The sequence below is a fragment of the Battus philenor genome, unplaced genomic scaffold (assembly GCF_028537555.1).
Source record: "Battus philenor isolate CCGP_79_NKW_IND1 unplaced genomic scaffold, ilBatPhil1.0.hap1 SCAF_22, whole genome shotgun sequence".
NCBI lineage: Eukaryota > Metazoa > Arthropoda > Insecta > Lepidoptera > Papilionidae > Battus > Battus philenor.
The window spans coordinates 9,408,283-9,430,959 of NW_027181685.1; the positions used below are offsets into that span (position 1 = coordinate 9,408,283).

Here is a 22,677-nt window from a genome sequence, read left to right on the forward strand (position 1 = left end):
GCTAACAATTAAACAGATGTTGAAGAAAAAAAACGTTTGAACTATCTTGATGATTAAAAACAAAGATTTAAAATTCAACGCTCATAAATTACACATACCAACAATAAAGTATTTTAATTTTCGTGGAATGAAATTTTAAATCGTCTTTCGACGTACCATAGATATATATGGATATTAATCACTAATTAATACGTTGTTGAAAAATAAATTACGTAATTCTCTAGACTAATAATAGTTATAATATTTATTTATGTGTTAGCTGTCACGACTGAGTTTCCACTGCAAGGGGATATTGGACTGTCGCGTTCCTGTAGAAAAAAAATAATAATCGACGGTATATAATTAAGGGTGATCAATTTATTTATTGATTAAATGTGAAATAAATTTATTTTGTAATGTCGACGCGCGAAGTTCAAAGCGGACTGTTGCTCGCACGAAGTTCAGATCGAACTATCACATACCCTGAGTTTTATAAGTCATAATTTTTTTTGAAATTTTTTAGTTACTGTGCAATTTTCTATTATTTTTTTCTATACGATACTTCTAAAAAGTTTCACGCGGCTTATTAAAAAAATCTTTAAAGTCGTTATCATGCAATGATGTGATCAAGGGAAATAGGGATTAATTTTTATATTCACGCATTCATGTATGCCGATAGACGATCACTGCAAGGCATAGGCCTCTCTCTAAGATCGCTATAATGACGGGTCTTGCTGCCTGTTGCGACTTGCGAAAACCTTAATTATGTCGTCGGTCCACTTAGTAAGGGGAGGGGGGGGGTCTACCCACGCCACGTCTACGGGCTCGTGGACATGACTCGAGAGCTGGGTTGAACGAGAAATGTGCCCCGCCCTTTACCACTTGGATTAAAATGGAAAATGTTTGGGAAAAATCCTTTTATTTCGCCAGAGATCATTATGAAGTTGAATTATATAATAAATATAGAACAATTTTCATCACAGTTAGCACTTTCTCAATCTAACTTAGTTAATATGTTACATAAACTATGTGACACTGGAGTTTGACCTTTACGATTAAATAGTTAAATAGCATTACGTAAAGTACCGATAAAACTAATGCGTACAATGTAAGGAAAATCTTAGTACATGAGTAATTTTATGATGTTTGTTGACAAGCCAAATGGTTACGTGGACTATTCATTTGACCTGTTTTATATTTCCCTTACGTCAATACAACTGTACATTCATTGGTGTAAATTCAGTTTAAAACCATTATATAAAATGAAGATGTGTTTGCGTAATCCCAGTTAAAAGTCTGTTTTGTTTTAATATCCTGAAAAAAAATGTAAATCAAGTGTAAGATTATAAGCTTCTATATCTCAAGAAAGCCAATATGAACAATGACTATAGGAATGAAGATTGATCGCGATAAGTCGACCGTTCTCAGCCATCAGGTGACTAAGAAGTAGACCAATGAAACAATAACCTTAATTAATTCAACAGAGCTTGTTATGTGTGGGGAGACGTATCACTATATAACAGGTGACAGGAAGCACCTAATGTGAAGTCTAATGACTGTATTTTGGTTCCGGAATGATGACAATAGGTTCAATTTTTATCACGTATGAATATCTAATACATATGTGTCGAATTTTAAAATAATTTCACGGCACGAATCAACGATGGTGCTGTTGAAATCAGTCAAAATATAAGTCCATCTTGCATATCATCTACAGGTGAGGAAACTTGTGCTTCATTAAACCTAGGTGATGGTGCAAAATTTTGAATTTGAAATATACTATAGCACAAATTTTCTCGAAGTTGCTGGTAGGTAATCGCGTGCTGTACAACTTCGATGTTAGTTTCCAGTGGTCGCAGAAGGAGGTCCCTCATGCAGATATTAAAGTGCGCCGTTTCAGCCCATTGATGCCCAAAAATACCTATTGGAGTAATCGCCATGATTGGCAGATGGGTTGGCAATGAAATTAGTACAACCAAGTTTGAACTCGTTCTTCAACAAAAACAAACGAAGTCTATTGCGACAGAACATTTTCATGTTTAAATTCATAATTGAATGTAATTTTGAAGTTGCCAATTCGTGAAAATAAATTACTGAATTGTCTAATATACGTGAATAGATTAGTAAAGTGTTCTATTATAGATTTTTGTATCATATTGCTTTTTAACTGGCCAGTTATAAAAATTTAGTATCACGAACATATGATTATAACCATCATGTGCTTGTGTTGTCTTGTTCTGGCTTTAAACATCTATAAACACAGCGCACGTGTGTTTTATGTTTAAGAATCACGTGGAAGTTCAGAGAACTTTGTTCTCTACACTTTTAAGGTATTCACGGGAATTGGGAAACCTGTAAATTTTAATTATAAATAAATTGTGTGGTGAAAATACTTTATGTTGTTGGTGAAATTTTCAGACTTCGTATGAAATTGAAATCATTCATTAAAATAATTATATATATATATATATTAAAATAATATTATATTAATTCTAGGTATATATATTGTTTGATTGGTAATAGGTGTAAAAGTTTTTAAGTAGCGAATACTTAGTTTATTTATGAAAAAAGGCTTCTTATGTTTCTAATTACCCTGTACAAAGTCATTAAGTGTACACTCTGAAATAATGTAACATATTTGGTGTTTGAAAAAAAGAATGTATCAAAGGCCACTCTATATAAAGTGATCACTCTGAAATATGTAACGTAAGTTTATTTTTTTTTATTAGGAATGCGATACCCTCTAACTTCTGGCAGTACGAAGTCCGCGGGAATAGATACTTATGATAAATAATTATTTTATATATTATTCGAATTTAGAATTTTATAAATACAATACATAATCATTACGTAATTTATATTTTTTAAACCATTGATTTCTGGACAGAGAGTAAACTGTATCTACATTAATTGACAGCAAATTAGTCACTTTCATCCCTTTAAAGATTTTAAACCTGTTTTAGATCCTCCTGTATAATCTACACGATAAATTAAGCATTAAAAACGTTATACATGCCGTATTAAGGGCAAAGGTTTTAGTATCCATTTTATATGAACTACGTATGCGAAGATTACGCATTACAAAGCGTCATTGAAATGTCCTTCGCATATGAGAGCACACATTGTTATTAAAGGTTATTTAGAATACGCAAATTTTGTTAAATATTATTAAGTACAATATTTTCTTTGGAAATATAGCGGGATAAGTGGTCAAGATAACCCGTAATATATAAAATTATTTTCTTTCTCTAATAAGTAAATGAAACACCGTAGATTAACCAATTATGTGAAAAACGAAACAATTAATAGAATATTATTTAACTATATTTAAGTAAAGCATTCACAACTTGTAATATTGGCGATGAAAAAAATATCAGACTACATAAAGAAAGAGCACGCGCCGTAATAATTGTAATAATTAAGACTAGTATGAATATACAGAAAATTATGTATTTAAAAAACGTTACATGGACATTGTTATGGTATAAGCAGTGGTAGCCTATAAGTAGAAGACTATGACTTGTGATTCTAGCTCGTGGGTTCGATTCCTGGTACAAATTGTTGTATAATTCGAACTTTGTGTATTAATTGTATAGGATTGTCACAGCTTATTAGCATGTATCCAGAAGATATGCAGCAGCGTCCTCAGTGTATCACTCAGTACACCATAATGCCAAACTGCGATTGCCAACCCGCTAGCTAAGCGTGGCGATGATAGTATATTCCCCCATAGATATCTATGGGGAAGGCTTATGCCTTGCAGAGGGTGTATACGGGCTAAGAAGATGAAGAATATATAATTCTTCATGAGGCTGTTTGCTAAGAGATCTAGTAATTGTATAGTACGGCTTAAGATTAATTTATCGGAATTATCTTAATCCTTGTTATAAATAAACTACGAATTTTCGTAGATAATTTATCATAGATTAAAATAAAATAGGTAGTGCCAAGCGATAGAAGTTAAAATTGTAATTTAGGTAAAATAGTTTAATATATATAATAATTATTACTTATACTAGAGATATTTAAAAAGGACATTCTAAGCTCACAAAGTAGTGAAAGATAATTGTCAAAAATCAGTTAGTATATTAATATTAAATATATTTTATATTCAAAAAGCAAAGTATCAAAGAACCTTACGTTACTTGGACGCCTAATCCGATTAGCAAGGGATCCATCTCAAAGGCTTTAATTAGCATCATTTCTTGCTCAGGAATTCTTAATTACTCGAAATCCATCTCATTAATTTCCACTTAAAGATAACTTTAGAGAGGGTTGTTCACCCGAGTGAGTGGTAACCTCTATCCATAACAATGCGGTGGTCAGGTTTGTGAATGTAAAACTAAGAAAGGCGCCATACAAACTTTTAGTGTGTTTCTCTTCAAAAGAAATTCTAAATTCAAATTCACGAGTTTCACTAAATTCAAATTTATGATCACATGTGTCTGTCCACTACCGCTGTTTTACCACGGCTCACTATTAATAATTGTGTACTACGAGGGTGAATCAAAAAATTCTTGGAATCAATATTAAAAAATGCAAAGATTTAAATAATAATATTTTATTTTTCTACATAATCTCCCTCCAATGCAATGCATTTAGAATAACGGGTTTCTAACTTCCTTATTCCTTGTGAAAAAAAATTATTTTCTTGATTCTCGAAAAAGTCCTCTACGGCAGCTATAACCGCGTCATTATCGTGAAATTTTGTTCCACGAATTTCCTCTTTTAATTTTGGAAATAAGTGAAAATCATTTGGGGCTAAGTCCGGAGAATATGGTGGGTGGTTAAGGAGATTGAAGCCAGCACAGCGGATTGCGTTGAGCGCAACTTCCGATCGATGAGCAGTAGCGTTATCTTGAAGGAACAACACGCCCAACGACAGTTTTCCACGACGTTTTTCTTTAATCGCTTCACGCACTTTCGGGATTAAATTTGCATAATAGGGTCCAGTAATCGTCTGGCCTTTTGGCATGTAATCAATAAAAAGGATTCCTTCACTATCCCAGAACACAGAGGCCATAACTTTGCCAGCGGTAGGAGCAACTCGAAATTTCTTAATGGATGGAGAGGATGGTCGTTTCCAAGACATGCTTTGTCTTTTAGTTTCAGGATCAAAATGGTGGACCCACGTTTCATCCATGGTGACAAGACGACGGCAAAAATTATCCGAATCACGCTGGAACATTTCGAGATTACGCTTGGAAATTTCCAAACGTCGCTTTTTGTTTTCGTCGGTTAACATTCGTGGCACCCATCTTGCAGACACTTTTTTGAACCCCAGTGAATCAATTAAAATGGATTGAACGCTACCAAAAGATATCTTTAGGATCTCAGCTATATGTTTTATAGTCATTCTTCTGTCTTCCAAAACCAGATTCTCAACTTTTTTGACATTTTCTTCTGTAACGGAGGTTGAAGGCCGCCCAGAACGCGGGTCATCTTTACAGCTTGATCTACCTCTTTTAAATTCAGCCAACCAGTACGCAACCGTAGAATAGGGTACAGCATCACCCCCTAATGTCCGCTGAATGTCCAAAAAAATTTCCTTCGTAGACATTTTTTTCAAACTGAGATATTTTATCACCGCACGTAACTCATTTTTATCCATAATTTTGACTTTTTAGCAACTCGTTGCACAAAAAAATTTATTACATGCGAACGAACTGACAAAAACAAGTGACAGTCTGCTGCCAGAAGCTTAAGCCTGTCAAATTCCAATAACAAGAAAAAAATAATGTAACGTATTTCAGAGTGATCAGTTTATACAGTATGATTGGAAATAGGTGTAAAATTTTAAATCTTTTTGCTGATAAATTAGCTATATATTAACGCTTACCTTTTACATATATTACAAACCATCTTTTGTGTGAACTTGGCAGCCTTGTCAATACGTCATGTCGACTCATCTCAAATGCTAGGATATATTCACACGATCTATTTATATCCATCTTAAGAGGCGATCTATTCTAATGCGATTACTTAATAGTTTAATTTGATGTAATAGCAAAAGTATTTGTGTTTAACAAATTACGGTATTCAGTAATATTAAACATGTAGGAAGCTTATAATAGTAACCTATTGAGAAGTGGCATAACCCTGTCGGATACCCTAGAATCATATTGCTAAACATATAACCTAACCTAACCTAACATCACCATTGAAAACAAGAGAAATAAGAGAACTGTTATATATAGGTATAGGATGTATAATTAACTTAAAAAGCAGTCATATATATGAATTGTATAAATAAACTAAACTGCTACTAAACTAAAAAACAGTTACTGCAACAGAAGATGGACGAAAGGACATTAGAGCGGAAGAGAAAAATTAATTGAATTATGGAATGAAGAACAGAATGAAATAAATTTTTCAGTATATAGATATTGTCAAGAATTGAAGAAAACTGAAAATAATAAAAAGAAAGTGAAAAATTTAGGAAGTAAATTCCTGTTCCCAACAAAATAGGGGGTGAAATAAGAGGTCCCTAATGGCGGGCGCCAAATAAAAAAAACCTAACTTCACCCACCAGTAGAGAAACGCCTGCAAATCCAGTGGAATGTATATAGTACGACCCGAGCTGATTCTCCCAAAGGAACCCCCTAGCTTATTATGCTACCGAAACCGTTATTCCGGGCCATAAGTATGCAAGAGACAGAGGGAGTATCGATCGACCCTATAGCCTGCGGTCAACGCTCGCGGTAACGACACTCCTGTTCTCGTCTGTGACTCTTTTTTCACGAAGGGGAAATTTCTCCGTTTACTTTCAGTTGTAGAAGTAAAGACGACTTAAACCTCCACTATGTTTCTATGTCATCCTTATATAGTATTGTCTTCCCTACGTTGTTACACACATCTACAGTTCTGTCTCGGTAAATATTACTATCATCCCATGTACTCGTAAAGGTGTGCCCATACATAATACAACTTTCGTCTTCTCTTTATCTAACGTAGATTTCATCGATTCAGTCACTTAGAGGTCAAGGATTAATAGAATGTGTACTCACATGTACAAACTTCCTTTAAAGCCCTTTGCGGTGAATCTGGTCTTTACTTCCATCACCAAGTATCATTCAAGCTTGAAGGAAAACAGCATATAACTGTAAAAGATACTATTTTATAATATTTATGCAGAATACTAACTGAAGTCTTTATTCGGACGAAATAATTTGGTGGGTTATTTTGCCACCCTTAGCCTGGTTAGATCACTATCACAATTTTGACGTCATCGCTATATAATTGACTCAAGGCTATACAACGCATTTAGTTCCAATCTGAAGGTTGCGTAGCTAATGAAATTACAAGGTTGGCGTGACATATGGTGTCAAATAAACAGAGAGATGCTTAAAGTGATTTTGAATTTTAAAATTTAACACTTACCGTCAAGTCAATGTCTTGTTCTGTTTGTTTAATATATTCTTATTATTATTATTGAGAGATATAAACCTATATATGATAAAAACACAATTTTTTATGTATGTGTAAAAAAAGTAACCTAACATACGAGTACATAAAAGCTTGCTTAGGTTGTCCCATTTCTTGGCTGTTCGTAGTAAGTTGCAGAAGGCTTAGTATGATTTGTAGAGATTTCAATCATCTATGTTGTGAATCAATGCGTCTTCTTGTAGGATGGAAGAACAGAGATGTATGAGTTAATTCATGTAACTTCGACGCACACTCTCCAAAATGCAGAACGACGATAAACTTCTTTTACAACTTCCTAATTTACAATATTTCGCTGATGTCTCAAGCTATGAAGCTTATTGCTCACCAGACCTTCATCATCAATAAATCTTTTGGTTCGTCTCTGTATGGAGGCCAAAACTTTGAGCTGGTATTTTGTTATTCCATCACACAAAAGGCTACAGCATACATACTCAGAAAGTGCTTTATATATACGTATAAATATATTTATAAGGAAGAGGCAAGTAGCCACATAACAGAGTGATTTTACTTTTTTTACGCCTAATTATAAAAGATTTGTTCCAAAGAATGATCTAATTATGACAAGAAGTCAGATCGATCAGATATGGATGACGTCATCGCATAATTCCATTCTTAGTTCACGCTGAAAATGACGAAAGCAAGGTGTTCGTCTGATTTACGTCATTGGTTTTCTAATTATTTTTTTTTTTTAAATTTCTTCATTGTCTGCCTTGGATTATTTACTCGTTATATATATACTCGTATATATATTACAATAATTACTCGTGTATGTAAAGAGAAAATAACATTAATTTTATAGAAACTACACTCAAATTAAGCTCGTATCTAATCACATTCGTCGATTTCAAATTAAGATGTGAGGGATTCATACGCGTTCCGATTTTATAAATATATCGTTTGTATGTATATTTTTTTTATGTATGAATTAGATGAAATTATAAAAACTAAATTCAACCGATATAAACGTATCAATGAGGAATGTATTTTTATTATTTGTTACTTATTTTTTTCCCTTTAATCAGTTTAATGGTGCGCTAGTTCGATTAAGTCCGGAGCACGCTATCTATCACTGTAGCTGAATATAAAGACTGGCAGAGATGATGTAACATAGCGCGGCAAACTTTCCAAAAAGGGTCACGATCCTCAGTATTTAGAGAAACGACGCAAGGAAAAAGAATTCGTATAATATGTTCTAGACCTATATTAGCTAGGAGAGCTACAATCAAACAAAAGTAGCAGACATGGATTGGCAAGTTGAAGTAATAATGGGCAGGTCAGGTAGCGAATACAATAAGTGATAGCTGGAGCTTTAAGGTTCCGGGGTATGTATATGCTGCTCGCTGTTATCAGCTTGGCAAGCGTAGGACTTAAGGTGGACAGACGATCTTGTTAAATATCTAATGGATTCAGGCGTTATTTTACGGAAGTCCATCCTAAGTAAGAAAAGGACCAATATACGATCCGACGTCTAAGCATATGATAGACGAATGACTTCGTTAAAGACATGGGAATACGTTGGATGTATGTGGCTATTGGAAACCTGTAGAGGAGATCTATATCTTTCTGCGGATATCCTTTGGCTGAAGTTATGATGATGATTGGTAACTATTATCTGCCAAAGTCAAGCTGTTGCATGTAACATGTTGAGAGCATACGCTGAGAAACTTTCAACTTTAATATAACGAAGGTCTAGCGGTCACAAGTTCTTAGACTATTATGTATATTTATACTCACTTAAGTAAGTTTTATCCGTGTATATGTAGTACGAAAAGGACTAATATATAGCTACTTCCGCTATGTAGTAGTAGTCGTTCAATAAAGTGCACCGTCCGCCAGCCCGCTGATAAATGCGCATGCGGCAAACAATGCGAATTACCCAACTACTACCGTTAAATCACTCAACACGTGTTTCACCCCTCCACAGGGCATCCTCAGGAGTAATGTTACACCGATTAGTGTCACTCTGTATTTGGCACGGTCTGGCGGACGGTGCACTTTATTGCACGACTACTTCTACATGGGCGGAATTAGCTATATATTGGTCCTTTTCTTACTTGTTAAAGCCGTGAGAAGACGTTGCACGCAGACCGGTTCTGACCGAACCCATTGAAAATTTATTTGGCAGGTCCAGCTTTGGCAAGTTCAGCTGTGGACGTTATAGGGCTGAAATGATGATGATATTAATTAAAACCTAGTATCCATTAGTATGTGGTCAACTTGGTAGATTATATACTAGTTTTAACACATGCAAAGAAATTTGTAAGACGTATGCCTGGAACCGTACGTGTTTGTGCAAATGTGTACGTTCTAAAATCATTATAACTTTGTTATTTATGAAGCAATTATTGTGGAACATTCTTTTCTTAAATTAGTTTGTTTGAAATTTTTATAAATTATAAACTGGAATACGCTTTAGGTATTTAAAAATTATTTTAATAATTATAATAAAATTTTATTTAATAATAAATTAATTAATAATTAATACACGAAATAGAATACAATATATTAAAGTAGGCGACATCTAAAGACAGTGTGTAAAAATACAAGTTATTTCGTGACCCATCCGTAACAGACGGAACATGAAACACTAGAAAACACGTGAGCAATTCTCAATGTGTTATGTGTAATTTAAACAATGTGAATTTACGACATTTAGAATTATATTGTTTGCTATATGTATCTAAATATTAATGTCCACCTCAATATGGAGAGTAGTCACTGTCTTGTCTTTAAATTCCATTTCTCTAAATTCGGCCTTCTTAATTCTCGATCTATAGATGATGATTCCTAGGATATATCTATAGAATTTAATAAAAAAAGAAATTAAGTATTCTTATATAATTAAGTATATATTTAGTTCTATTATGTATGATATTTTGAGCTAAAGTTACTAATATAGCTTATTAAATACAAGTACATCGATGGTTTAGCGAAATTCTTTTTAAATGTGTACGTACAGAAGCATTAATGTATAAAATTTTATGTGATATCATCATGTAATTGATAGCAAAACGTGATCGAGTGCTCACGTGTTTTTCAACGGCATTGGGCGTAATGCGTATCAGAAGTTGATAGGGTTGTCGCATAACATAACTGATGATAGTTATAAAAACTTTTCAAAATTCGGATTACCACTTATTAATACTAATTATTGTTAACTATCTGTCCCTGTAGATTTTGTACTAGTAAATGGTCTGTCGCACTTGTATAAAAATAATAAATCGTGACATATTTCAGAGTGATTTGAACAAAGTGATTGAAAATAGGTGTAAAAGCTTTTAAATGTTTTGATGACAAATGAGCTAAGCATTCGCTCTTTAAATATCTAAATATGAAATTTAAAAAAAAAATAATTTAAACTTGTTTGAAAAATCCAAAACGTAAATTAAATTTTATTGCCAACCCTAGCGAGTTACGCACGCGCCGTTTCCCTGTTTGTTGAGAAAATCGAATGTATCTGTTAGTCACAAAACAATGCCAATGCCGTACATACACATTTAAACTAAGGCATACCAAATTATGCTGCCCATTTTTTAAGGAATGTGGTTCAAATGTCACTGCAGGGGTCCATTGAAACCATTTAAATTTTGCAAATGGTATATGAAAAAAAAAGTCTGGGGACCTCTGGTTTAATGATTCGAAGTGGATATAAATAAATATCAACGACAGTTAAAAATTAGGTAGCATATGTCTGGCTAGTTAAATTACAAATGATTTATACATTTTGATTATGGAACGTCACGAACACTTTATACGATTCTTATACCAATTATAATATGTTTTAATCCTTTATATGATTGCGTATATGTTTGATAAATAATTGTAGTCAAATGATTGAATTTCAATTCTTTGATTATGAAAAACTTTCTGTGCACGTTCTGCACGTGACTGTACTCGACTGCCTTTCGAAATGTGAGTTGAAATCGACGAGATTTAATGTTTATCTTGAGCGCCTTAATTACAATTCGTAACGGTAGAGCAGGAAATAAAATTCGTAAAGATATTTCGGTGTTATCAAAGTTGTTTAAAATGTCGTTTTATTGTTATTGATAAAATTATTCGTTGGTGGCTATAGAATAGGTAATCTAACTATAGCAACTGTTGAAGCCGAGTTTGGATCCTTTCACACTCGAATCAGAAAGATGAATACGTGTGTGACAGCCCTAGCAGAGTTCCTCTATCGAAGGCCCTTGCCCTTACTTACTTTGTAGTCCTTCTAAGCCGTCTTGGTAGCTTCCCAATCCGCTTATTTTGCATATATTCGCCCAAGTTGAGGTTCCCAAGGAAGCTCTCGAGCTATGTTACATAAACGAGATTTAAGTTAAGCGTACTTTATCCTATCAAGTACGCGGAACCTACAAAATAAGCCCCAAATTCGTCCTTTTATCTTAATGCCAAATGTACAAATATTTACAAAAATCACGACGGATGTTCAAAGTTCATTGACGTCGGGGAACATCAGAAAGATATAAATTTAAATTACTCATGCTACCGACACACCGTGCGGTAAATGATTATTTGTTTATGGTGAATAAATTTTAACAACTTTTTTATTTTATTTATTTCCTTCGTACCATGTTAGTATATTTTAACTTTGGGGTTTTATGGTAGTATTTTATACTGGTTATTTAATAGGTTATTTTTGTATACATATATACGTAAACAACAACTACAATTTCTAGCATGACAGATTGGAAGTGGCCTGCATGAAGCGTCTTCCAATGATCGAAGTCATACGCTGTGCTCACCAATCCGAGGTCACCACGACAGAACCTCGAGGCCTCCGCGACCTTCTGGTTGCTATCTAGTCAGATCACTGCTAATTCAACTTGTCAGTTTACTGGACTATCTCGGTTAGTTTTGACCTGGGGGACGCCCATGTCTAGCAGCGGAAGTTTTACGGCTGTGATGATGATAAGAGTATATGCATTAGATAATCACCCCCCCCCCCTCCGACAATCCCTCCTAGGTTATGAAACCTTTTTTTAATGATTTCCGTCTTGGGACCCGCTCGTGCTTCGCTGCCATGTAAGCAGGGGCATTATTTACAATTCGTTATTCACAATTTTTTTTACACTGAATTACGTAATGTGTTATTTCTACGCTCCTCTTTTGTCATTCTTAAGATCTTTCATTGATTCTTCTGTTGTCCTCCTTATTCTCTTTCATTCCTTTCCTTCCCTCCTTACCTGTTATACATCGCGTCTCTTCCTTCGTCTTCCCTACAGAATACTGTACAAAATTCAACATCTATTTTACCGACGGCAGCCGCCTAAAGAAGGTGAGTGCGACGTTCTGCGTCATGCAGGGTGTCGCAAACCTATATTATAAGAAGCTCAAGTTGGGCAACTTCTGCACTGTATACCAGGCAGAGCTGCTGGCATTGGCGCAAGGGACAGGATGCGCGGCCAATGGGTCGGCTGAGTCGTACGCTGTACTGAGATATGCAAACGTTGACGCCACGGAATTGACACCGGAACACGTTTTTGAATTTTCGGACGATAAGTGGAAATAAGCCCGACATAAATCGCTGCCAGATAAGACCACGCCATGAATATACCCTAGGTAATACTGCATACCAAGCAAGTTTTCTTCAAACATAGATGAAACCGTAATCGAAGGCTTACTCGTGTCTTCCTACAGTTAAATTTTATGTTACGAATATTTAGGCGGTTGTCGGTGTTGTAATGTAAGATTGATTTTTTCAATACCAAGGAGTTTATCCTATTATTACTTATCTTACTTTTGCTTAATATAACCATATTATGCAAACTTTTCAACTTTAGATAACACATACCCGATCTACGGTCATATTATTATTTCATAAGCGCTTTTGTTGCTGACTGTCCAAACAAGTGGTAAATGATCGTATGTAACTTAAATGGAAAAAACAGGAAGGGTAATGAACGCGGAAATTACCTGTGAACTTTGATGACTTAAAATTGTATTTACCAAAAAAAAAATCGCTGTAATTATTGGCGTAGTCAATTCATTGTCCACGTGTTTTTAAGCATCGTAATGTCGAGAGGAAAAGTTTTTAAATTTAACGCTAACGTTTTTATTCAATGTCTTTAAAATAATAAAAACACTTAGTGTAGTATATTCAGACAACTTGTATATATTTATTAAATAAGTTTTTTTTGTTTTAATAGTTGTTTAAAAGTAATTCAATATGCAATGTCATATGTGTCAGCGTAATAGACAAATTTTCTTTTTTAAATGAAATATATCAGATTTGCCGTCATTCGAAGGTGGCATTGGTAGCTTTTGAATTTATGGTTAAATCACTCATTTTGGAAAAATTGAGAGGAGAGGCATAATTTACAATAAACGAATATTTGAACGACAAGAATCTTTGGCAATGGTGTCGCTTGATTATTTTGTTTTCATTTGGGCTATGTTTGACAGAAAGTTTATGTCCATAAATCGTATCTTATAAAATATATTGTCGATTTTTTTAAAAGATTTGTTGTTGCAGAGTTTCTTACTGCTTTTTCTCCGCAGCTATAACACCTTACGTGGATGAATCAAAAATAAAAAAGTTCACGATCAATAGAGTCCCGTTAAAAGTTTCAATGTTAAATAAATAAATTTTATCTTATGTCATTAAAATACTAATGACACAATTGTAAACAAATTAGTTTTGTCTGTTGAGAAGTTAATTCCGTCTGATTCATTTAAGATAAGAGAAACTATCTCTACTCTTATGGTCCTCAACTCCTAAAGATTTCAGTAAGTGTAAACATATGTAGTCCAGTTATTAAAATAATAAATAAATAATTCCATTTTGAAGATGAAGAATAAATTTGTTTTATTAAAAGTGTTACAACAAAGTTTTGATGTGCCAACATCCAATTTGAATGATTTTAATCGCTTTTTAAGTAAAAGGCTTTAATAAATTGCAATGTTATTCAGAACGTAACCACTGTATTGCCTAACCTGTTTGCGAAAAAACGTGTATCTCATATTTTGTATCGAGTTTTATACAAATATCCATAAAATTTTTCCACACATTTATAATGTTTTTTTAATGCACTTTTACATTTTCCGTAATTAATATGTATGTATATTTTAATGTAGTTTGTCACGTGATTATTCGTCTCGCCTGTACCAAAGTAGAGAAATTAAAGAAATTCGACCTTGTAGGATAACCAAAAAAAAAAACTAAGAATTTGAAGTATTGAATGTTACTTTACAATAAGTGCATGAAAAACTTTCCTATGAATACAAAAGAAATGTGATACACGTGTATGCCAATACGTGAATTAAAAAAGAAAACATTTTTTTATATTCAAGACAATTTAATCTTAAATCGTTATATGTGCAATGTTTTTGCTTTTACAATAGGATCCAAGATAATGTTTAGAAAGCACTTATTTTAAGATCTAAATTAAATGTCAAAGGACGTTTGTGTACTGAGGCTTTCTACACTGTGAATGAAACGTATTCGCCTAGCTATTTCATTGTTAATTAAACATGTAATTATAAATTATTTTAGAAAAATAAATCGTGTCTTTTGTCCGTTCTTCTATAGCTTTACTATCTAAACAGTATAACGGTATTTACTGTCCAAACAAACAGTAGATTTTTCTTGATGCTAGCAAGAAAAACAATCCATCCTTTGTTGAACAGATATTTTTTATTTAACCTCGATTCGGGTAACACAATCTAGTTAGGCGACGTTCTTGCCTAGATGGCTTTAGATAGAGTTTTACCTTATTTTAGATTATTTCAGGGTTAATTATCGCGCTATTGATAAGCATTTTATTATGGCGAGTATATAGAGCTTTTTTCTATTTCGGGGGGAAATTAATGTTTAATGTACTCTGCCTTTCGATAGTTATGGTATCCCGCTTACAATATCCACTCTGTGGTTGCCTTCTTAGCGATGTAATTGACTCCGGTAACTCCATTTGGAAGAACCTTTGAATGAAGGGGATGCGTAGGTTACGCTACTACTTCAATATCTCATGAACACATGGTAGTGAAGCCGATAGACTCTAAGATCCACTAAAATATTTCTGATTGTGCAACCTTTACCAAATAGATGATTTTAAACAAAATTTTTACTCTAATTTAGTGGAAGGCTTTCACAGGCTTCGAAATCAATTTTTTCTGAAACCTCTCATTGTGCTATTGCGTTCTAAAGTAGCTAAAGCGGTTTTAGCTTAACACCAAGTCACCGAGGCATAACGCCAGCGCTTTTAAATCTGCGCTAGTACTCTTAAGAGTTCCCGTAGTTTCATCAACAAGAGTTGAACGAGCGTTGGGTTTTGAGCTGCTAGTCCAGGATAACCCATGTAGACTTCCCTATAGAAAAAAGAGGTAACAGCAAGAAGGTTTTATTTTCAAAATATTATTTTATAAACTGAGTAAAGTAATCTGTATTGTAATTAATACATTACACTAATAATGAAGTTGAAATATTCGTTCGTGCAACCTCTACGCATGATTACTTTTAGCAATCGCTGTTCGATTGGCAAATTTGTACCTGTAATTTAGAAGTGCTGTATGTAAGAAATTGACAATACGTCATATTTATTCTAACGATACGTATATGGTTCGGTTTTATTATAATACAAAGTGATTGATTATAGGCGTAAAAGATTTAGAGAGGTTAATGCATTTGCTGTCTTACTTATTTGAATAATGTATAGTAATCTATCCCAAAATCAATGGTTTCTGAAATGGTAAATAACACAATGGTAGCATACAATAGTAAGAAGTGTCGATTTCCAATTTCAGTTTATAACATATTGAAAATCATTATCTCTCTCCTATTTCTTCCTGTAGACTATGTACTGTTTAATTGAACATAGAGGAAAGTCCTAAATTTTTTCAAAAATTTGTTAACCATTTCATTACCATCGCCTGGGTTAGCCGGCGTCCACTGGACGACCCGTGTTTACCAGCGCCGGAATTAGCCGGCATCCATCTTGTAATGTGGGCTTATGTGTAGATCCCTGTTTTGAAATTTATCACAGACAAATAAATTTCTAAGAATTATCCCAACTTCTATATTTAATTAATATACCAGTAAAATCTTTAAAATTGACTTCTGGAGACCCGTAGTTATTAAGGTGACTTGTTATTCTTGTTCTTTTTATGTTTTAATTGGCTTAAAAATATGTAGTAAAAGTTAGCAGTGAGTTCCTAGTTCGAAACGGTTGTTAAAGTTTGAATAGTTCAAGGTAAAAATGGCCGTATTATCGTTAAATAAAAGACATTTTAGACGGGTCGTAAATGAATCCAAAAATAAATACATAACAACTCGATGGTCCGTGTACTATTTTGTATATCATTATTTCACTTAACAGTTTTAAATTCTCCTTCATTTTTACATCTCCAAAGTTAAAACATTACTTATAATAACAACATATGTAAGGATAAACTTTCAGCTACTTAAGCGAAATAGTAAACTTGTATTGTGAATTAATCAATCCTTATCACAATACTAAAGTTCCAGTGACATTTATAGCTAAGCCTCTGACTTATTACAGAGGGTTTGGCTTATCACTTGCACAGTCAACGGGACTCAGTCACGATTGTAATTGAATCTATTGGTGAATTTACACAAATATTTCTCCTGTATATTAAAGTCTATTCTTTTTTTAAATTTCTGAATTTTCATATGATGTGTAAACAGGGTATAACACGACCTGTGGACTAAACGTCTCCCAGTGTTGGGGGACCTCAATACCTATCTATTTTGTCCCTATGTATGTTCAGCAATTTTCAATAGTTGGGCGTATTTAATGATAAAATGAAAGTGCTTGGCCTACGCTTTTGTCTCAAACCAGATGAATACAATGTTTTCGGTATAAAGATAAAGATACAATACGTTTATTCAACATAGGAACTTTTATCAGAACTCTTATTGATCGTCTATTTTTTTAATGACTCTACTCTTCTCTGCAAGGTGTAATTGTGGAGAAAGAGCATGAAGAACCTCTACAACAACACATCTTTTAATAAAGTTAAACATAGATTTTTACATATCACGTATAGCTTAAATGAAATCAAAATAATCAGGTCACATCACAGTGTCATTTAAATATTCGTTTATAGAATAATAAGCGTTATCCGTCAATTTACTTTTAATATGCGTTTTAAATTTTGTTAATGGTAGCTCAGTAATGTTTTGTAGCGTTTATTTAAAATATATTGTTCCGTTTATTACAAATGAATTACGAGACTTTTGGAACTCGAAACTTTGATACAGGCAGTTTTTACGGTGCCTTGTAAATATACTATGGACGTTCCCTCATACATATATAGGGATGAAATGAATAGGAAAGCAAAGAAGTCCTTCACATCTGGGCCTCTTTTGATCCATCGGTCGTTTTACACCCAGTAATGCTAGTACGCTTGAAGCATTAAGTCTTAACCTCCTTACAATAACTAAGATCGCGTGCTCTCCTGGGATTGAGTAACATAGCCAAATACCACTACATTGACTAATGACATATATTACAACATACGTTGACTTTCCTTGACTTAATACCGTTGTAGTATCGCCTTTGTTCTTCCAGTCACGTGTGGTGCAAGGCCATAGGGCCTCAGAAGCCATTGCATGCATGCACGTGAGCTGTTTAAATACGATCATCTATTCACACGCACTTTCTAAAGTACATATACGTTTGTAGTCAACATATCTTCCGTTTATAAGAGGATAAAATTTTTAATTTATCAATGTAGTATTTTTAATCTATATTCATATAAATGTAAAAAAAAATTGCCGGCTGATTGCGGCTTTAATCATCGTTCAATTTATTTCGGCTTCCATTTTCAAATATTTTGACGTTGCCAATATTTTAATAGGTTCGTGCGCTATGACCTCCAGAAGACGACTAAACGCTTTTCCGATTATTTAAATTTTTAATCTGTATAGATGATGTATTATATGTTATATAACATAACATTACTGAAAGTTTCACATTGCTTTTTTCTAAATAATTAAGTAAAATTGTTTGCAATTAATATTGAAACATAATTATTGAAACATTTATATATTGTTATCGATCAGTTTAATGATACAGAAAAATAATTATATATATATATTTGATTGTTATTCATGTTGATAATTCTTCATTTTAAGTAGGCCTAGTTCACAGGCAAATCATCATCTTCATCATTATTATTGTCAAACGACGTCTGTTGCTGGATATGAGCCTCTACATTGATTCTGATATGGACGGCAGGCAGGCTCAATATTTTACAAACATAAAATGTTTTAATATTAATTAAATTTAATGTGACAAAGAAAAAGTTATACACATGGTCACCCTACTTCTAGCCTCAATTGAATGTCCTCGACGACCACCTACGCATTGTTTGCTTGAATATATCACCACGTAATAATTATCGTTCGTTCGATGACAAGTACATGTTAAAAGTAGTTTTAATTCTTAAAATTAAATGAAACCTAATAAAAACAATTTACAAACACAATATTTACATATACAGGTTGATTGGTTATAGGTGTAAAATCATTAAAGGCGTGGAATGTACACCACATCTGTCAAATGTACAAAAACTCTGACATATTAATTTATTTTTTCTTTTGAAATTTGACGGGTCAATGACTTCTGGCAGTTTAAAGTCGGCAGGGACAGATAATTTATTTTAATATGATTTTTCTTGTTATAATATCATTCAGTTATTTATTATCTTTGAAACTATTGATTTTTATATAGGGTGAACAAAAACATTTGACAGCAAATGAGATGGAAATATTCTGCTTTAAATCTATTATATATATAATCAATCACTTTTTGTGTGTAGTTCTACTTATAAATATTAATAATTATTTGCGTACGTGCCTATTAACATATTTGTTGATAAAATTTAGACTTTTCCCATGTGTTCAATCAAGGGTTTAAGATTGGGATAATTAATGTTTGATATACTTTACACTGATCATAGACGTGGTCGACGAGCCGGTGAGCGCTGCGATGGTAGGCCGCCCACTAGGGAGACCAACGACATACTTGGAGTCGCAAGAATGATGAAGGCAGCGTCAGATGCAGCCAAGACCGGTAATCGTGGCGATTTTTGGAGGAAGCCCATGTCCTGCAGTGGGCGTTGATGGGATGAAATTTTATTAAGTCCTAGTGGTCTTCATGTTTATAAAAGTGTGATCAAATTACTTAAAATAAAAAAGTTAAATTATTCCTCGTTTGCCAGTTTAGAAGTCAGATAAACAATTCGTTTTGATCTTTAGAATTGATCGAAGTGCTTTCTTTATTCCAGATTCGACGAAAAGGAGAGCATTTCCGGCATGCAGCAGTTGAAGTCTTCAGTGCAGAAAGGTATCCGCTCTCGACTCCTGGAACTGTACCCCCACCTGGAGAATCACATCGACCAGGTGCTTCCGAAGAAGGACACATTCAGGATCGTTAAATGGTATTAATATTATTACTATTGATGTACAGGATGATTTGTTAGACGTAGAAGCTCTAAAGCTGTGAATATATAGCTTACTTGTCAACAAAAAGCTTTAAAGCTTTTACACCTATTTCCAACCACCTTTTATCATTTTTCACTATATCTCTTATTTGGAATACTATAGACCAATAACTTCTAGCAGTACAAAATCGACAAGGACAGAAAGTGAACAATTAATTAATTAAAATTAATAATAGAAATCCGAATTTCGACAGTGTTTTTTATCATTACGTTATTTATTATTTCTGAAACTATTGATATTTGGATTGGGTCATTAATATTTAATTGAAGGTGCAGAACCCATTAATAAGAATATATCATTATATAGTATCGTTATGATAGATCAAAACTTAATGCTAATTTTGGCTTTTCAATTTCTTTTACTATAGACATTTAAAGATTATTGATTGTTTTAGCATCTGTGTTTATAGTTTGGTCTCTGTAGAATACTACAAAGACCAAACTTTATTTATACAGAAAATATTCGGTGTTCGTCGCACACGTTTTGTTCCATTTGTTATAATTTATTCATATTTTTGTAATTAAATTTAAGTCCACTCTTTACATCGTCTTTATAATTTAATGATAATTTTTATATGCATAAATATCACCATAATTTCAGGTGAAGGATGTACATGCAGACATAGGTTTTCCGACATAGAATTCCGTCTTTCGACATGCATTGAACTATTAATGTAAAATTCACTTACATTATTTTTAATCAACTCATCGCGTTGAATTCATTGCGAATTGCGTTAGTCCCGCATACTCGCGACGCATAAGAACATAGCGTTTAAAATGTACTGCGCAAATGCTGATATTAGTTGATAAAAGCGCCACTAAACCTACAATATTAATTCACTTCTTTTTTCTCATGTGTAACTAGCACGTTACTTCTTCCGTTTGGTTGCACCACATCACCACATTATGCTGATTCATCATTTGCAGCCCTATGTCACTTTACACAGACTTTTTGTCACTCCATGTGACCTGAACATATTTATTTTGCAACTATCACGAATAAACATTTTATTTATTTATTTATTTCTATTAGCTGCAATATAGTATGTAGCAGATCAAGCCGAAGCTCCGAAAAGAAACCTAGAACTTCGCTATCGACCTGCCCTCTCAAATCTGTGAAATAGCACTTTGACAGGAGTCAGCAAATAAAAAAAAACTGTTGTACTATGTATCTTTATTGAGAATCGTCCATAATGTTAAAAAAATAATATTAAAATGTCCTCCTACAAAGAAAGACATTTTGTAAGCAATTATAACGATATTCATATATTTCTTACATCGGTCGTAACGCGGGGAACTCCCTTATATTGGCGTACTTTCCTGTTGGCCAGTACAGCTAAGCCCGTGAACCGCAAAAGTTACACATTTTTATTGCCACGTCAATCGAATAAAAATAAGTTCTATAAATTGTCGTTTTGTGTGTTTTATTTATATATTTATACCGACACAGTATCTAATATTTTGGAATATTATTTTCAGCCATGACCATATTGAAATAATGGTAAATAGTGCTGGAGAACTGCTCTTCTTCCGTCACCGCGAGGGACCTTGGATGCCTACGCTTAGGCTACTGCATAAATGCAAGTGGATCCTCTTTTATATATCCGACTATTCTTGAATGTAGTTATATTAATTAAAAAGCATATAAAAATAATACTAGCCTAGCCGTCTATATTATACTAACCTTTGCTGTGGTGTTATCGACGTGTAGAATATCCCCTTCCCTATCCTGCTGTGACAGTTGTAATAGTATGCTAAAGGAAAATTATTCAAGGACTTTAGGCAGCAGCATCTCCTGAACATATTTGAAATAACACATAGAACTGTCGTGCAAATCAACATTGAAATAATTACGGTATGTTATTCAGACAATTTCAGAGGCTCTAAGTTCGACAGACAAAAATGTTGTGTATTTTAAAATTTAAAATACACTATAAATATTAAATATGCAGAAAAATGTGGTAGAAAATCGGTGAATACGAGTGAAATATTATTTTGCCTAGTTAAACTAGGTAAGCAATGCACAGAAAATTATTGTACATATCCCTACTCATTTGCTGCTTATATCTAAGTATACCCACATACATTAGACCAAAAAATTCTAAAGATCACATAGTGAAAATCTTTTAGTACAATAAAATCGGCTCAAAAATACACAAATTTATTCTGTACGTCCTATCTACGTCTGTAGTAGCACTGAAATGATATATGTTGGTGTACCCACATGCGTAAGACTAATATATAGTAGTAATAATAGACAATAATTTGAAAAGGTATTACGAAGCTGAACTGCGATAGTGTAAATCGACAAGGAGACAGAAAAAGACGACAAATTTCTACTTTCACAGATCCATTCTTTCTACCGATGCAGCAAGTGGACAAAGGCGCGATTAGATTTGTGTTGAGTGGCGCTAATATTATGTGCCCCGGTCTGACGTCACCCGGAGCTCGCATGTCCACCGTGGACAAGGGACAGGTGGTTGCGGTGATGGCTGAAGGGAAACAACACGCCTTAGCTATAGGAATGACGTCACTATCTACCGATGATATGTAAGTCACTTCGGTAAACTATTTATTTATATTGGGTACAGCTGAAAAATAATCTTATTTCATTTTAATAAGGGTTAATTTTGGTCTTTTATTTTTATAAGAAATACACCCTTCAAATTAATAACACATTCTTGTAAAAGTTTTGTTATTCAAGTAAAAATTATATTATTATAAAAAGTAAACTTTGGATTTCGAAACAGGTCGAAATTTGTGACGTTTATGGTCATTAGGACT

At 33.5% G+C, this 22,677-nt stretch overlaps 1 protein-coding gene across 1 annotated transcript in view; it reads left to right on the forward strand.

Moving 5' to 3' along the window:
* Nucleotides 1–22,677, forward strand: part of MCTS1 (malignant T-cell-amplified sequence 1 homolog) — a 54,457-nt gene that overhangs the window by 30,880 nt on the left and 900 nt on the right. The window contains exons 2-4 of the mRNA XM_068767059.1: nt 19,678–19,830; nt 21,373–21,473; nt 22,242–22,443. Of these exons, the coding sequence (XP_068623160.1) occupies nt 19,678–19,830; nt 21,373–21,473; nt 22,242–22,443 (456 nt within the window). The remainder of the gene's footprint in view (nt 1–19,677; nt 19,831–21,372; nt 21,474–22,241; nt 22,444–22,677) is intronic.